We start from the raw sequence: 13,742 nt of genomic DNA, 5'->3' as shown, positions 1-13,742 counted from the left end.
AGAAACCATGTCTCAAAAATCCAACACACACACACACACACACACACACACACACACACACACATGTTAAATTCTAAGACTAGAAATTTGATGGGCTGAGTTAATATACTTTGAGATCATTTCAGACTTAAGACTTCTCTCCTGCTGGATACTCAGCTTGTTTATTTAATCTGCCTTTAAAAGAACAATATAACAGCCAACATTACTTGACTTGGATTTCCCATATAATCAACATTTATAAAATCATAGCTACAAGTTTAAGTTATATACTCTTCTATTCTTCTTGCACAGAAAGCAATGAATATATGCATGTGTGATAATTATTTGCTGAAAACAGCAAGTAGGATGAAGGTAACATTATATAATGAACACCCACTATGAATATTGAACATAGCACAAGGATATTGCTTGATAGCATTTGTTTATTAACTGGATCAGCCGGGGTCAGTTGGAGTCAGAAACAAAACCATTTGTAAAACTCTGTTAAAAGCTTCTATAAAGTACACCATGTAATGCTTTCTGTGTTGTCCAACAATAGAAAGAGAAAAGCCCTTCGTTAGAAACATAGAGATGTGGGCAGAAATATACACAAGACAAACTTCAGACAGGCACAGATTCAGACTCATACAACAGACAGGGACAATGGAAGATACAGGGAGAAAGAAGTAGAGGGTTCAAATCTGAGCTTGCTCTTGGTTATATTACACCAACGGGGAAGCTTTTTAATTTCCTTTGTTTAATGTGTCACCTACATATCATTGGCAATTCTGAGCTTATCATTTAAAACCAATGTAGAGAGAGAATTACACTATGCACCCTAGTTTCACCTGTAAGTCAGTCTTCCTTCCATAGTCTCAGGAGAGGTTGGATTGTCATACTAAGCAATTATATGTGGTTCAAAGTAACATACATGTAGCAATTTTATGAATCTGGAACCTCTCTTTGTTAGCACACCTCTCTTTGCCTTATATTTGTATTAATAGCTGACTTGGCTATGAAGTTCTTTATGTCACTAACTACTATATTTATTCTAGCATTCATAAAATATTAAAAATATTCTTATTACTTGGCTTTGAACTTACTGTGTACATGGTTTATTATAAAAGTGAATGAGAACATTATATTCACCCAAAATGTTAGCTGAACACAACTGGATTTGATAATTTAGATTTAAAGAATATTTTAATATATTTTTCTATGACTCCTTAGATTGAAAAAAGACATTAAGATTTTTCAGTATAAATATTTAGTATACATCCAATGCAACTTATAGAATAATTATAAACATATTTGATTTAATTTTTATATTTATTTATGTATTATTTGTTGTGTTTGTGCATGTACATATTTCAGTATGAAGGTTCGAAGACACTTTACAGAAATAGGTCCTCTCCTTCTACCATATGGGTCCTGAGGATTAGACTAAGGTCATCAGGCTTGGTAGCAAGTACCTTTTACAGATGAGCCACTCACCAGCTCTGTATTTGCTTTTTATAGCTAAGATCTTTTATATATGTTATTATTTTAACGATTCTGAAATTCATTAGAGTATCAAAGATAATTTCTAGGATTTAATGTATATTTCAGGTGCTGTATTAGTTGTATACTATTAAAATGAATCATGAGATTTTTATCTAAAAGAATACATGGCATTATGAAATTTGAGTTGATAAATTTTATTCCATTGTTTAGTCAAGCACCAGTCTAGACTTTTGCAGGTGTGTTTATCTGTGATTAACATTTCAATCAATAATATTTTAGCAAAGCAGATTGCTTTCCATAAGTGGGATAAATGTAATCCCATCAATTGAGGATCTTAAGAGAAAAGATTGAAGTCGCCAGAATTGAAAGGAATTCTGCCTCCAGATTTCCACTGAACTACAGCATCAACAATTCCCATGCCTTTTGCCTTGCCAGCTTGTTCCAAGTTTGTGAAATTTTCTACTCCTACAATTCTGTAAATCAAAGCTTTAAATTTTTCCCTGTCTACCTCTCCCCACTCACCTACCCCTCTGCTCTTTCTCCCTCTCTCTCCCCACACATATGCACACACACATGCACACACGCACACACACACACACATACACTATGTATTTTATTTCTCTGAATAATGCATTATAACTAGTAATTAACACTGAAAGAAAAGGCTGGAGAAAGGCTCTGCAATTAAGAACATGTTATGTTTCCAGAGGGTTAGGGGTTAGAGTTTGGTTCCTAGAACCCATATGGTGGCTCCCAACTGCCTGGAACTCCAGTTCTAGGTGATCTGATACCCTCTTCTGACCTTTGCTAGCTCTAGATAGCCATACACAAACATACATACAAATAACTTATTAAATCTTATAAAAACAAATGCTGGAATAAAGTGTTCCTGTTACTACCACTACTGTTACTACGTAAGAGGAATAAAAGGCTTTTTCTTTCTCAGATTAAACAAGTGATGACAGAAGTGAAGTACAGAAACATTGCTTTACATGGTTACTCTCATAACATTAGGAAGTTCATTGAATCTTTGAGACTCTTTCTTTCAAGCCAAACCAGGACTCATAGATTTATTGTTTCCTCTCATTGTAGTCATCATATGCTCTGACACATCTACATTGCCAGAATGTGCTGTCTCACCACGGGCTCAAAACGATGGGGATGATGAGTCCATATCATACTGTTTGGTAAAGGGATATGGGCACTCAATAATTTATGGCACTGAAGACATGATCACTTTTCCAGTGTATTTTTGGCTTATTTATCAAAACCAGATGCTGATGGTTTGTGAATTTATGCCTGGGTCTTCAATTAGATTCTGTTAAAACATGCCAGGCAAACTGGATGGCTGTACGTAAAAGAATCCAAATAGATCTATCCTTATTACCCTGCACAAAACTCAACTCCAAATGGATCAAAGATCTCAATATAAAACCATATACATTGCACATGATAAAAAATGTGGGGAATAACCTTGAACTTATTTGGTACAGGAAAAGACTTTCTGAACAGAATACTGTTACCACAGGCTCTACAATTAATAAATAAATGGAACATTATGAAACTGAAAACCTTCTGAATACCAAACAACATCATCATTAGAACAAAGGGGCAGCCTATAGAAATGGAAAGGATTTTTATCAACTGCAACCCTGATAGAGGGCTAATATCCAAAATATATAAAAGAATTCATACAACTGGATATCAAGAAAACAAATAATCCAATTAAAAATGGGGCACAGCTTTAAACAAAAAAAATATCTCAGAAGAGGAAAACCAAATGACTGAGAAAAACTAAAAATGTTTAACATCCTTGGTCATCAGGGCAATACAAATCAAAACTACGTTGATATTTCACTGCTCACTTGTCATAATGGCTAAGATCAACAAAGGGAGGGGAAGTTCATGCTGACAAGAATGAGGAACACTCCTCCATTCCTGGTGGGACTGCAAGCTTGTACAGCCAACGTGGAAATCAGTGTGGTGGTTTCTCAGGAAGAAATTACTCGATCCACCTTAAGATTCAGCTATATCATTCATGGGCACAGACCTAAAGGACACTTCACCCTACCACAGAGACTTTTGCTCAGCTGTGTTTATTTCTGCCCTATTCTTAAAAGCCAGAAATTGTAAACAACCTAGATACCGCTTAGCAGATGAATGGATAATTAAAATGTATCACATTTACAAAATGGAATATTAATCAGCTATTAAAGATAATAAAATAGACAGGTAAATGGATGGAACAGACTATATCTTCATATGAAGAGGTAATAGCAAGCATAGTTAGGATTAATGGGGAGTGCGGCTAAAACTGGAGGATCAAGCTAGGAGGGAGAGGAATAAGGGGACAAGGAAGAAAGTATGGAGTGGGGCAGCTAAAATTAAGAGCCATATGAGTAGAAGTATGCAAACCTAATAGCAGATAAATTTCCTAAAATAGATTCTAACATACATTAATAACATATATAAAGGTGATCTAAATGAATTCTTCAAATAACAGGGCAAACAGGACCCCAACTGGACTTCTCTCCTTACCAAATGAAGTTTACAGTACTGGAAATGACTTATGTCTACACTTGGGACCCACAAACAACGCATGCTGTTGTCATGGCTGTAGGTCTATCTTCACAAATGCAAGGAAAGACCCTATTGCTGAAGACAACACCTATATAACTCACTGAACATGGAGAAGTCAAGCTGGTGCCCATATAGGATCTTCACCCCTAGAGTCTAGTGTTCTTGGTGCTGGAAGGAACTCTGCTGATGCTGAAGTAGAAATGCAAACATTAACACAGCTACAAACCCTTCATTCTACAATGGTGGCCTGCCTGAATGATACTCTGGTAAAATAGTAGTGCAAAGCTTGTGGGTAAGCAACTGAAATCTGTTTTGATTTAAGGACCATACCATGAGATTTGACCCACCCCTGACATTGCTTGAGTGACCAAGAATCTGAGACTAGAGAGCCCAGGATCTAGAGGAAAATCAAATACTACTGTTCTATGTAGCAATAAAATAACTTCTAATGACATTTTGCAACATTCGTAGATCAGTGCCTTACTCAGCCATTATCACAGAAGCCTCCTCCTGAAACAGATAGGAATAAATATAGGGACCCAGCCAGAAAATGTTCGGAGAGTGAAAGACCTTGGAACACTCAGATATAAGTGGGATATCTCCAATAAATTCCCCTCTTCAGAGCTCAGGGACCCATGAATAAGAGGATGAAGAAAAAATGTAAGAAGCAGAGTGCATTGAGAGTCTAATACTCCTAGTCTGACTTGGGCTTATACCAATTTGCACATGTTCTTCCAACTGTTGAGTTTATACATGAAGCTGCTCTTGTCTGACAAAAAAAAAATATTCCCTTGCAATTGTCTACCACCATCTTTCCATCCTATCTTCCCCAATGGTCTCTGAGCTTTGGGTTGGATAGGAGGGTGTAGAATGCATGTTTCTTTTAGGGCTGAACATTCTACAGGCTCTTATTCCCTGTACTTGGTCAGTTGTGGTTCAGTGTGTTGATCACCATCTACTACAAATAGAATCTCTTCAAATGAGAATTGATAGATATACTGATCTATTGATATAATCATAAGTCATTAGAAGTTCATTTAATACTATGCCCAGTTTTGTAGAATAATAGGAGTGGATTCTCCATTGTGACATATGAATAGTCTAACTATAGGTGCTTAGCCTGATTCTGGTCCCAGGTATGGATTTCATCTTGTGTAACAGGCCTTAAATCTAAGCAGAATGTGGTTGGTTACTCCCATGGTGCTTGTGCCACTATAGTACCACTGGGCACCTCTTGTCAGGTCAGTCATTATTGTAGGTCAAAGAGTTTGTACCATGTAAGACTAGTGATTTCTTTTCTTCTCTAGTAGCATGCATAGCATCTTTCAGCATTATGAAAACTAAGTCATTGTGGATGAAGTTCCATACCAACTTGATTTTTCCATATGATTTACATATGTGGTGTCTTCAGCAACAAGGTCTTATAGGCAACAGAGATTTATACAACTATTATTTGCCCCAGACTGCATTGTCTGAAAGAACCACTGCTTAGGGAAGATAAGACACCAGAACAAAATCTTTCTCAAACACATAACACTTTCTATTCATCGACTAGCTAATCTTTCCTTTTAGAAAAATATTTTTATTCTTGTACAATTTCATAATTTGCCTAATGTATTTTCAGTCTTATTTATCCCCACTATTATATTATACCATTTCTACTTACACTGAACACCATACACATTCCCCCCCCCCCAAGTCCCTTTCCTAGTTTCAAGACTTTTGTAATTTACTGTGTTTATTAGACTTCTTTGTATGAGCATAGGTAGGGGTTTATTTATTTGGAGGCTGGCTAACTTATTAATCCCTATACAACTAGAGAAAAGGATTTTTCTTCCTTCAGCCACAATTTAGTGTTGATGAATTTTCAAGAAAAGGTAAGGTCTGGGCAGCTCCTCTCCCATTTTGATGGAATATTGACTGTTTCAAATTTTCAGAAGCCTCATGTAGGTAATCACAGTTGACGTATAGCTAACTTTTTCAGGTTTATCTGTTCAAAGCCTTAATGTCATATGGACATAGGTTAGATTTCTAACTTCAAGAGTATCATCTTCCCAATCTCCTCCACAAAGTTAGTTGATGTTTCCTAAGACTTAATTTTCTATCTCTGAAATGCCAATAACAATATGCACTTCCTTTATTTATAGGGAACATTGAAATGAAACCACTTACAAGAATTTCTTTACTACCCAGATAAAATTTTCTCTGATCATTTAATTTTATCTACATAACTTACTTCATGTTTTCCAAGGAGTCTTCACTGTTAAATATTTTAAATTGCTGCTTTTTTGGTAGTGAGATAAACAAAAAGCTACTAAAAGTTTACTAGATGCTCTCTAAACATGCATTCCAATCATCCAAACACTATAATCAAAATAACACCAGCTAACACTTACTCTCACCGAGATTTTATCGGGGTTCTGTCCTAAGCATTCCACATGCTATCTCACTAAGGCATGAAAAAGTAATTCTATTTTATAAAAAAGGAAACTGAGGTCAGAAATTTTAGAGATTTTATACAAGGAAAAAAGTCAATGGCCAATTCAGGCAGTTTGCTATCAAACACTTGTATGTGCTTTTGGTATATGGTCTCATAATGGTAGCAGTGGGAATTATGGCAGAAAAAGTTACAAAGGCAAGGTCCTCATATACAAATGTTAGGCAACTCACATTGGCCAACATTATTTATGAAATGAAAGGAATAATATAATAAAGCAGGATCTGTCTTTCCATATCTTCTGCACGGCTATACAGGTTATTGTGGTATTATGCTTTGCAATATTAATGGGCACGAACAAGAATTTTGCATAATTCAGATACCTCTAGGGAAGCAACTTCAAATCATTCTTAATTTATGAGCTTTTGGTCCCTTGACCCAGTCACGTTGATGAAAGAAAATGACCAGGAATTGTTGACAAATTCAGCAGTGAAAGAACTGGAGAAAAATAAGCAATCTGAACACTAGAATATCTCATCTGAATTCACTTAGAAGGAAATATACACTTGCATTTAGAGTAAAATATGAGTATGAACAATATGATTACCTGAAAGCAACAGATAGCAAAGAAACTGTTTTACTGTTTTGTATGATAGAACATATAGCTATTTTGTAGACCTAATTATTGAGGTTTATTACTAATAATGAAGAAAATGTTTATTCACTGTTTTTGCTTTTTATGAAATATAATAACTATATATATGTTCAAAATGTTCAGTGTTATGAGCTGGGATTTATGAAGGTAGGAAATGCTTCAATATAATATCACACATATATTAAATATTTTCTCTATTTAAATGATTATTTTTAAAGAATTTCTAGAAGGTATAGGGCAATAAAAAGGAAGAACAAAACCATTAGTGGGCAAATACAACTTTATGTGCAAATACTTTATTCCCACGCTATCCTTGAAAACCAAATTTATATGAAGAAAAATTGTATTTGGAGCACTAATATAACTTTGTGAGTACTGCATTTCCGTCCTATTTCATAGATCTGAAATAGGCAGACAAATTAGAACATAGCAGTGTTACACATGGCACTATGTAGACAAACATATCTTGTCAGCATTATCCAGGGAGCAGCATTTGCAACTCTATGAATGTCCAGAAGTCAGATTCTAGCTTATGCTTTAATAACCAGCATGACATGTTTCAAAAGACTATTTAAATTAGAACTGGTTCCTTATGCTGCAATTATTTATAACAGGGTCTCATTCCTAAAAGAAAAAAAGCTTAGAAACACAGAGTTTTCAGATGACTCAATATTGTCAGAGAAATACATACTTGCCCTCCAGCCACTCAACTGTAATCTATATCATGAAAAATGTAAACAGGATAGAGTAAAAACATTGCAAGGGATAATGGAAAATCTGTATCTGATGATGAACATATATTGCAAATATATTAGTTCTATTTTTCTCTTAGGGAAAGGAAGCTATTTCTCATTAGCAAAATAACAAATGATTAAAATTCTGGTAAGATTTGTATATACATCTTTACCAAATTTTCATAGTTTTTCAGGCAAGAAACAATGCAATTGCACATTAATATTTACTGTTTTGAGGTGATATATTACAACATTGTAGAAAACTCTTAGGGTCCAATTTTGGAAAGGAAGGTTCTGATACATCAACTGAACGACTCATTGCTAGCCATTGCATTATTCTTGTCACGGTGGATGTACAGATGACATCTTGACATCAAATGTAGAGCTATAGCACCTAGATTTGTTCTTCTTTGTCCATAGTAGTAGTGGGAGAAACTGCCTGGTTTCTTTCCAAATCTATTTCTCTTTTTCACGGGTTCAATACTGGTACTACTTTGACACTGTCTTTATAGACATAGGCTCATGTCACATGTCACAAACAACAGACTATAAAAAAATAATGTGTATTTCTTTTAGGGTTGGCTCATGACAAATTCTTATGAGCAATAGTCAATTTCTATCTACTGATTAAATGCCTGAGATGTTCTGGATACAAGGTGATTTCATAGATGACATTTTGGGGGAGCAACAGAATAAAAAATAATCTTCTACTACAAAAGCCAACAAGATGTGAGAGGTTCCTAGTCATAGTGGTTAATGTTGTTCACCTAGTCCATTGGTTTGTCTACAAATTCATAGTTTGAACAACAATCCAAGTTTAGATTTCACAACTGAGAACAGGACATTTAGATTAACACCACACAAATGAAAGAGACAGTGTTTCTGAAAAGTGAATGAGGACATAAATAATTGCAGAACATAAATGTATTTAGTTCTAGTAATCATATTAAAAACAGAAGAAAAGAGTTGGTACTCAAAGAAAAAGGTGGTCGAACCATAAAAAGGCTTGAAAATTATAAGGCATGCTGTTTGTTTTGAAAGCTTTAACAATCTGAGTAACTTGGAACCCAGTTACTTATATACTAAACAAAAAAATACTATGAAATTGCATAGGGTGACCTTTTAAAGACTTTATTTATATGTACATACACTTTATATGATAATTATAAGATACCTAATATGTGATAGCTATTAGAGGGAAGTTGTAGAGAGACATTAAAGATGTTTCAGAAAACAAGTGTTGGCTTGGCCCAACAATCAAGACTATGAGACACTGTTATCTGATGAACATCAGCTCTGATAGATGATAATTAAGGAGACTATAACTATCCACACTATGTTCACCACATTCACCATGCAATGCCTTGAGACTTCATAAACCCGAGCTTCACTAAAATTATACATTTTCAATTCATTGGAATCATATTCAGTAGCGGGATGACTTTATATACTGAAAATATTCTTCAGTGAAATAGTTATCATATAAAAATATATTACATTTTCTATATTTTGAGCTACTACTGAGTATTTCATGTATCTGGCTTTAATGTTCCCTGACCCACTGAGGGACTTACTTCGATCAGTGATGACTGTTCTAGCTTCTTGATTGCTCGTTTTGTTTTTCAAATTCTGGGCAGCAGTAATGAGTTCTTCCAACTGGGGGCGTCTCTGCTCCAAATCTTGTAGTGTTGCCTGAAAGAAGAAAAATATTTCTTGCATTGGGAGTTCTACAGCATTGTATATTCCTTTTTTACACTATAAAGGAAAAAGGCTATTTCCAAATCAGCTGGAACATTTCTAGAAATAAAAAAGACGTAACAGGATATGAATCTCCAGTTTGTGAGGCTTTATAGAAAGAAACTGAATGTGACATGTGTTCCATACTTAGATACAAGATGATTTCAAATGAAAATTGTAGTAGAGACTTGCCTCTCTACCTATGAACTAAGATGGAGTAATTTGGATTTGTGTAAATAAACTTCTAAAAAATGTAATTTGACTCATCACAGTGTATTTGAAAAGGGTTAGTTATATTTTTAGTCTTGTCATGGATATATATTTTAGAGACAGAAAAATCTCATATATCATTTAAGATATAGTATTTAATGTCTTTGTAAATAAAATTCATTACATATAAAATGTGAAGTTGATATGGATGAACTCCAGCAAGTTTCCTTAAAGGTGCCTATCCACAAAATCACCAAACTGCTTTGATCCATTTCAGACTTAATGAATTAGTAAAAAGCTGATAATACTCATTTTTAATAAATTCTCTACTTCATCATATGATTATAAATTTTTGATAGCATCACTCTAGCCCTCAGAATCTTCTTTTATATAAATATTTTGATGTATATGCGGTGTATGTGGTGTATGTACACATGTGTTGGCAGATGCAGGCACCTATCTAAGGCACATGGAGGTCATAGTGTTCAGGTGTCTTCCTTTTATACTTTCTGCCTTAGTATTTTGAGACAGGGTCTTTCTGAGAATGTATAGCTCATGATTTTCAGATATGCTGGCAACTAGCAAGCCTCAATGAGTCTCTTTCCTTTATTCACGGGAACTGGAATCCTAGAAACAGGAATGCAAAATCCAATCTTCATTGCTGTGCAGTAAGCACTCTTAACCATTGAGCCATCTCGTCAATCCTCATATAAATAATTTTAACATTTAGTGACTTTTGAGAAACCATTCAAAATAATAAACTTAACATTAAAAACATTTTAAGTATAAATGTTAATCAGTAATAACTTCTTTAAACATCAAAATCTATTTGCCATCTTAGTCTCTATAGTCAATGGCCAAAATCTTAGAAATATGAACAAAATATTTGAAAAAAATATCATTCTGGTTACAAAACTTAATACATTTTACTTTAATTGGGTGAAGTAAACAATAGTTTCTATTTATTAACAAGCATTCTGACAGATGCTGTGCATTCACTTGTTAGTTTTTGTTTATTGGTTTTTTTTTTTGTTTTTTCGAGACAGGGTTTCCCTGTAGTTTCTTTTTTTTATTTTTTTTCCAGTTTATTTATTTTTTATTAAAAATTGCCATCTCCTCCCCTCCTCCTCCCCCTTCCCTCCCCTCCCCTCCACCCACACCCCCACTCCCTCCCTCTTGAGGCCAAACAGCCATCAGGTTTATTGTTTTTTACCTTAGGTTCTTAGACTATCTTTTCTTGGGTCCTTGGTCATCCTAGCAATATCCAGTGTAACTTCCAGGTCATGAAGTGGGCTTAACTCAAATGAGACATTGCTTCAATACTCTCACAAGTTTTGCGCCCTCATTACACTAGTATATTTTGCAGCCAGGATCAGAGGATTTGTGGATGCATTGGGATTTATGTTCAAAGTACCTTCCTGTCTGTACCGAAGACACTAGGTCATTCAGGATTGTTTTAGCTATCTTGTTTTTTCGGTGTGTGTGTGTGTGTGTGTGTGTGTGTGTGTGTGTTTCCATATGAACCTGAAAATTAGCCTTTAAAGGTCTGCAAAAAATGAAGATCTGTTGGAATTTGGTGGGATTGCCTTGAATATGTAGATTCTTTTGGCAAGAGGGTCATTTCTACCATATTAATGCTGCCTATCCATGAACATGAGAGATCTTTCTATCTTCTCATATCTTCTTCAATTTCTTTCTTCAAAGACTTGAAGTTCTTGCTACATGGGTCTTTTCCCTTTCTTGGTTAAAGTTACCACAAGATATTATATATTAGTTGAGGCTATTGTGAAAGGTGCTGCTTTCCTATTTTTTTCTCAGTTCATTTGTCATTTGTATCAATGAGAGCTGATTCTTGTGAGTTAATTTTGTATCCCGCTACTTTGCCTAAAGAGCCTATGAGCTGTAAGAATTTCCTGTAATGACCACTTATGCATCTTATCATATCATTTGCAAATAAAGATACTTTACTTCTTTTTTTCCAATAAAAGTAGATGTCTGTAGTGAGCTTACTTGTGCCCCTGGTCAGAGTGTGTGGTCCCAGGAAGTGCCTGTTTGATTTGGTAACTGGTAAAAAGCAATGAAGGAAGGAAGGAAGATTAGGAGGAAAATATTTGTATGATTCACTGGAGAGATGGGTAGGGGAAGAACGAAGGCCTAAGAAAATGGTGTGCTATGGAAGAGTTGGGGTTGAGACTGGAGGACTGGGTTTGGAGAAGCAGAAGTGAAGATCTACAGTTAGCCTACCTGTTTCTCTGGCCAGAATGCATCTCTTATTTTTGTTCTCTTAATAACTACATTAGAAATTGTCAGACTTTAAATGTTAAGTTCATAAAAGTGAAAAGATAAAATTTGATAGCTAATAATACTTCTGAACCTCATTTACCTCTTTATGCCCTTTGATACCAGATAATTTTCTAGTGATTTTGATTTTGGAAAGGGCAACTCTGGATCATTTCTTTAGCATTTTCTTTGTGAATAGCTTTCAGATTTAATTGCAATGGTTTCTTGTAATATTAAAATAGTAAGAGAAACTTATTCAAACACTGTACATTTATTTAGAGAATTTTTCTTTATTTTTTTTTTTTGAAAAAATCAGAGTGGCTCGCTTTTAAAAAATCTGCATTTGTAAGTTGTGATTGCTCAGAAGAAAAATCCAATTTTCAGGTTTCTAACTTTTATGGTTTCTTTATATAAAAGTGTGTTTGAAATATGTAACAAATTGCCAAAGACAGCTATTGAAGTAAGTAGCATAAGTTGGACAGTGCTGAACAAAATTTAAGGCAGAGACAACAATTGCAGATAGATTTTGTAAAATAAGACATATTCTAGGGTTAGAATGCTAAAAGTTAATCATCTGGAACACAGCAAGTTGAAAAGTTGCTTTAGTAAGATTTCTTCTCAACTGTAGAATTATAGTCAATAGATCATATAGTTTTAAAATGTTACCCCCAAACTAAAGATAATGCCAAACACTCACCTCGAATTTGATAACTAAACAAATACATGCAGATAAAAAGATATAAATTTCTCCATTTGTTTACTTCTTCATTTATAATATTACATGTTTTTTCCAATTCTAGATCTTCTAGGGGCTGTGTGTGTGGCAGTGAACAAATTTACCTGTTATGGTTATATAGCTAGTGAAAGCTATTTTTAACAATTGAAAAGATTTTAATAAGAAGTAACTATCAGATTATCTTTTTGATTTTTTATTAGTTAACTCTTAAATGTTAATAGGACTCTTTGCTTTTTACTTACAGATATATAACTAGATACTTGCTCTACTCTTATTTACTTTGAGGACTTTTACATTTCTTTAAACTTAAAAGTGTGTTGTAAAAGTAACTCCATCAACTTGTACTTGAATTCTCCCAGACTCTAAATTAAACCTGACCACAAGGAACAGCTTTTACTGCTGCAATGAGCAAGCATGTCAATTTAGGCTTAAAACAACCCATTTTCCCCTCTAATAAGCAAAATTCATCTCAGGCTATCTTGAAACCTGTTCTCTAGTTGGGTGAGTCTCTAATTCTGCTGACAGACACATGCTTTATGAGCACTCTGGAAGATTATTAATCACATCCTTTAAAGAAGCATCATGAAAACAGAAAGAGCTTCATAATTGTATTATAGCTGTGTATTCCTCAGCAAAACCACAAATCTTTATCACACCCATTAAAGTACTTTTTCCTATATGGTAGAACAAGATCATTCTTTGGTTTTCTTTGTAGATAAAAAGGAAGGATTTGAATAATGAGTGCATCCAAGTATTTTTCACTTACACACTATAAAAAATAACAACCAAAAGACATTTCAAGAAACATAACACTATAATATAATGTGAATGAAGGTTATTTTTTTAATTTATTTAACTTTATGCATATGTTATCTATTTGTTTTTATAATT

General features: G+C 34.3%; 1 protein-coding gene across 1 annotated transcript in view; it reads right to left on the bottom strand.

The window, feature by feature from the left end:
* The window catches only part of Dmd (dystrophin), a 1,847,711-nt gene that overhangs the window by 590,549 nt on the left and 1,243,420 nt on the right, over positions 1 to 13,742 (bottom strand). Inside the window, 1 exon segment of the mRNA XM_038316167.1 lies at positions 9,463 to 9,580. Coding sequence (XP_038172095.1) covers positions 9,463 to 9,580 — 118 coding nt within the window.

The sequence above is a fragment of the Arvicola amphibius genome, chromosome X, assembly GCF_903992535.2.
Source record: "Arvicola amphibius chromosome X, mArvAmp1.2, whole genome shotgun sequence".
NCBI classification, from domain to species: Eukaryota; Metazoa; Chordata; class Mammalia; order Rodentia; family Cricetidae; genus Arvicola; species Arvicola amphibius.
The sequence above is the reverse complement of the archived record's forward strand: the minus strand, read 5'-3'. Positions and strand labels throughout refer to the sequence as shown.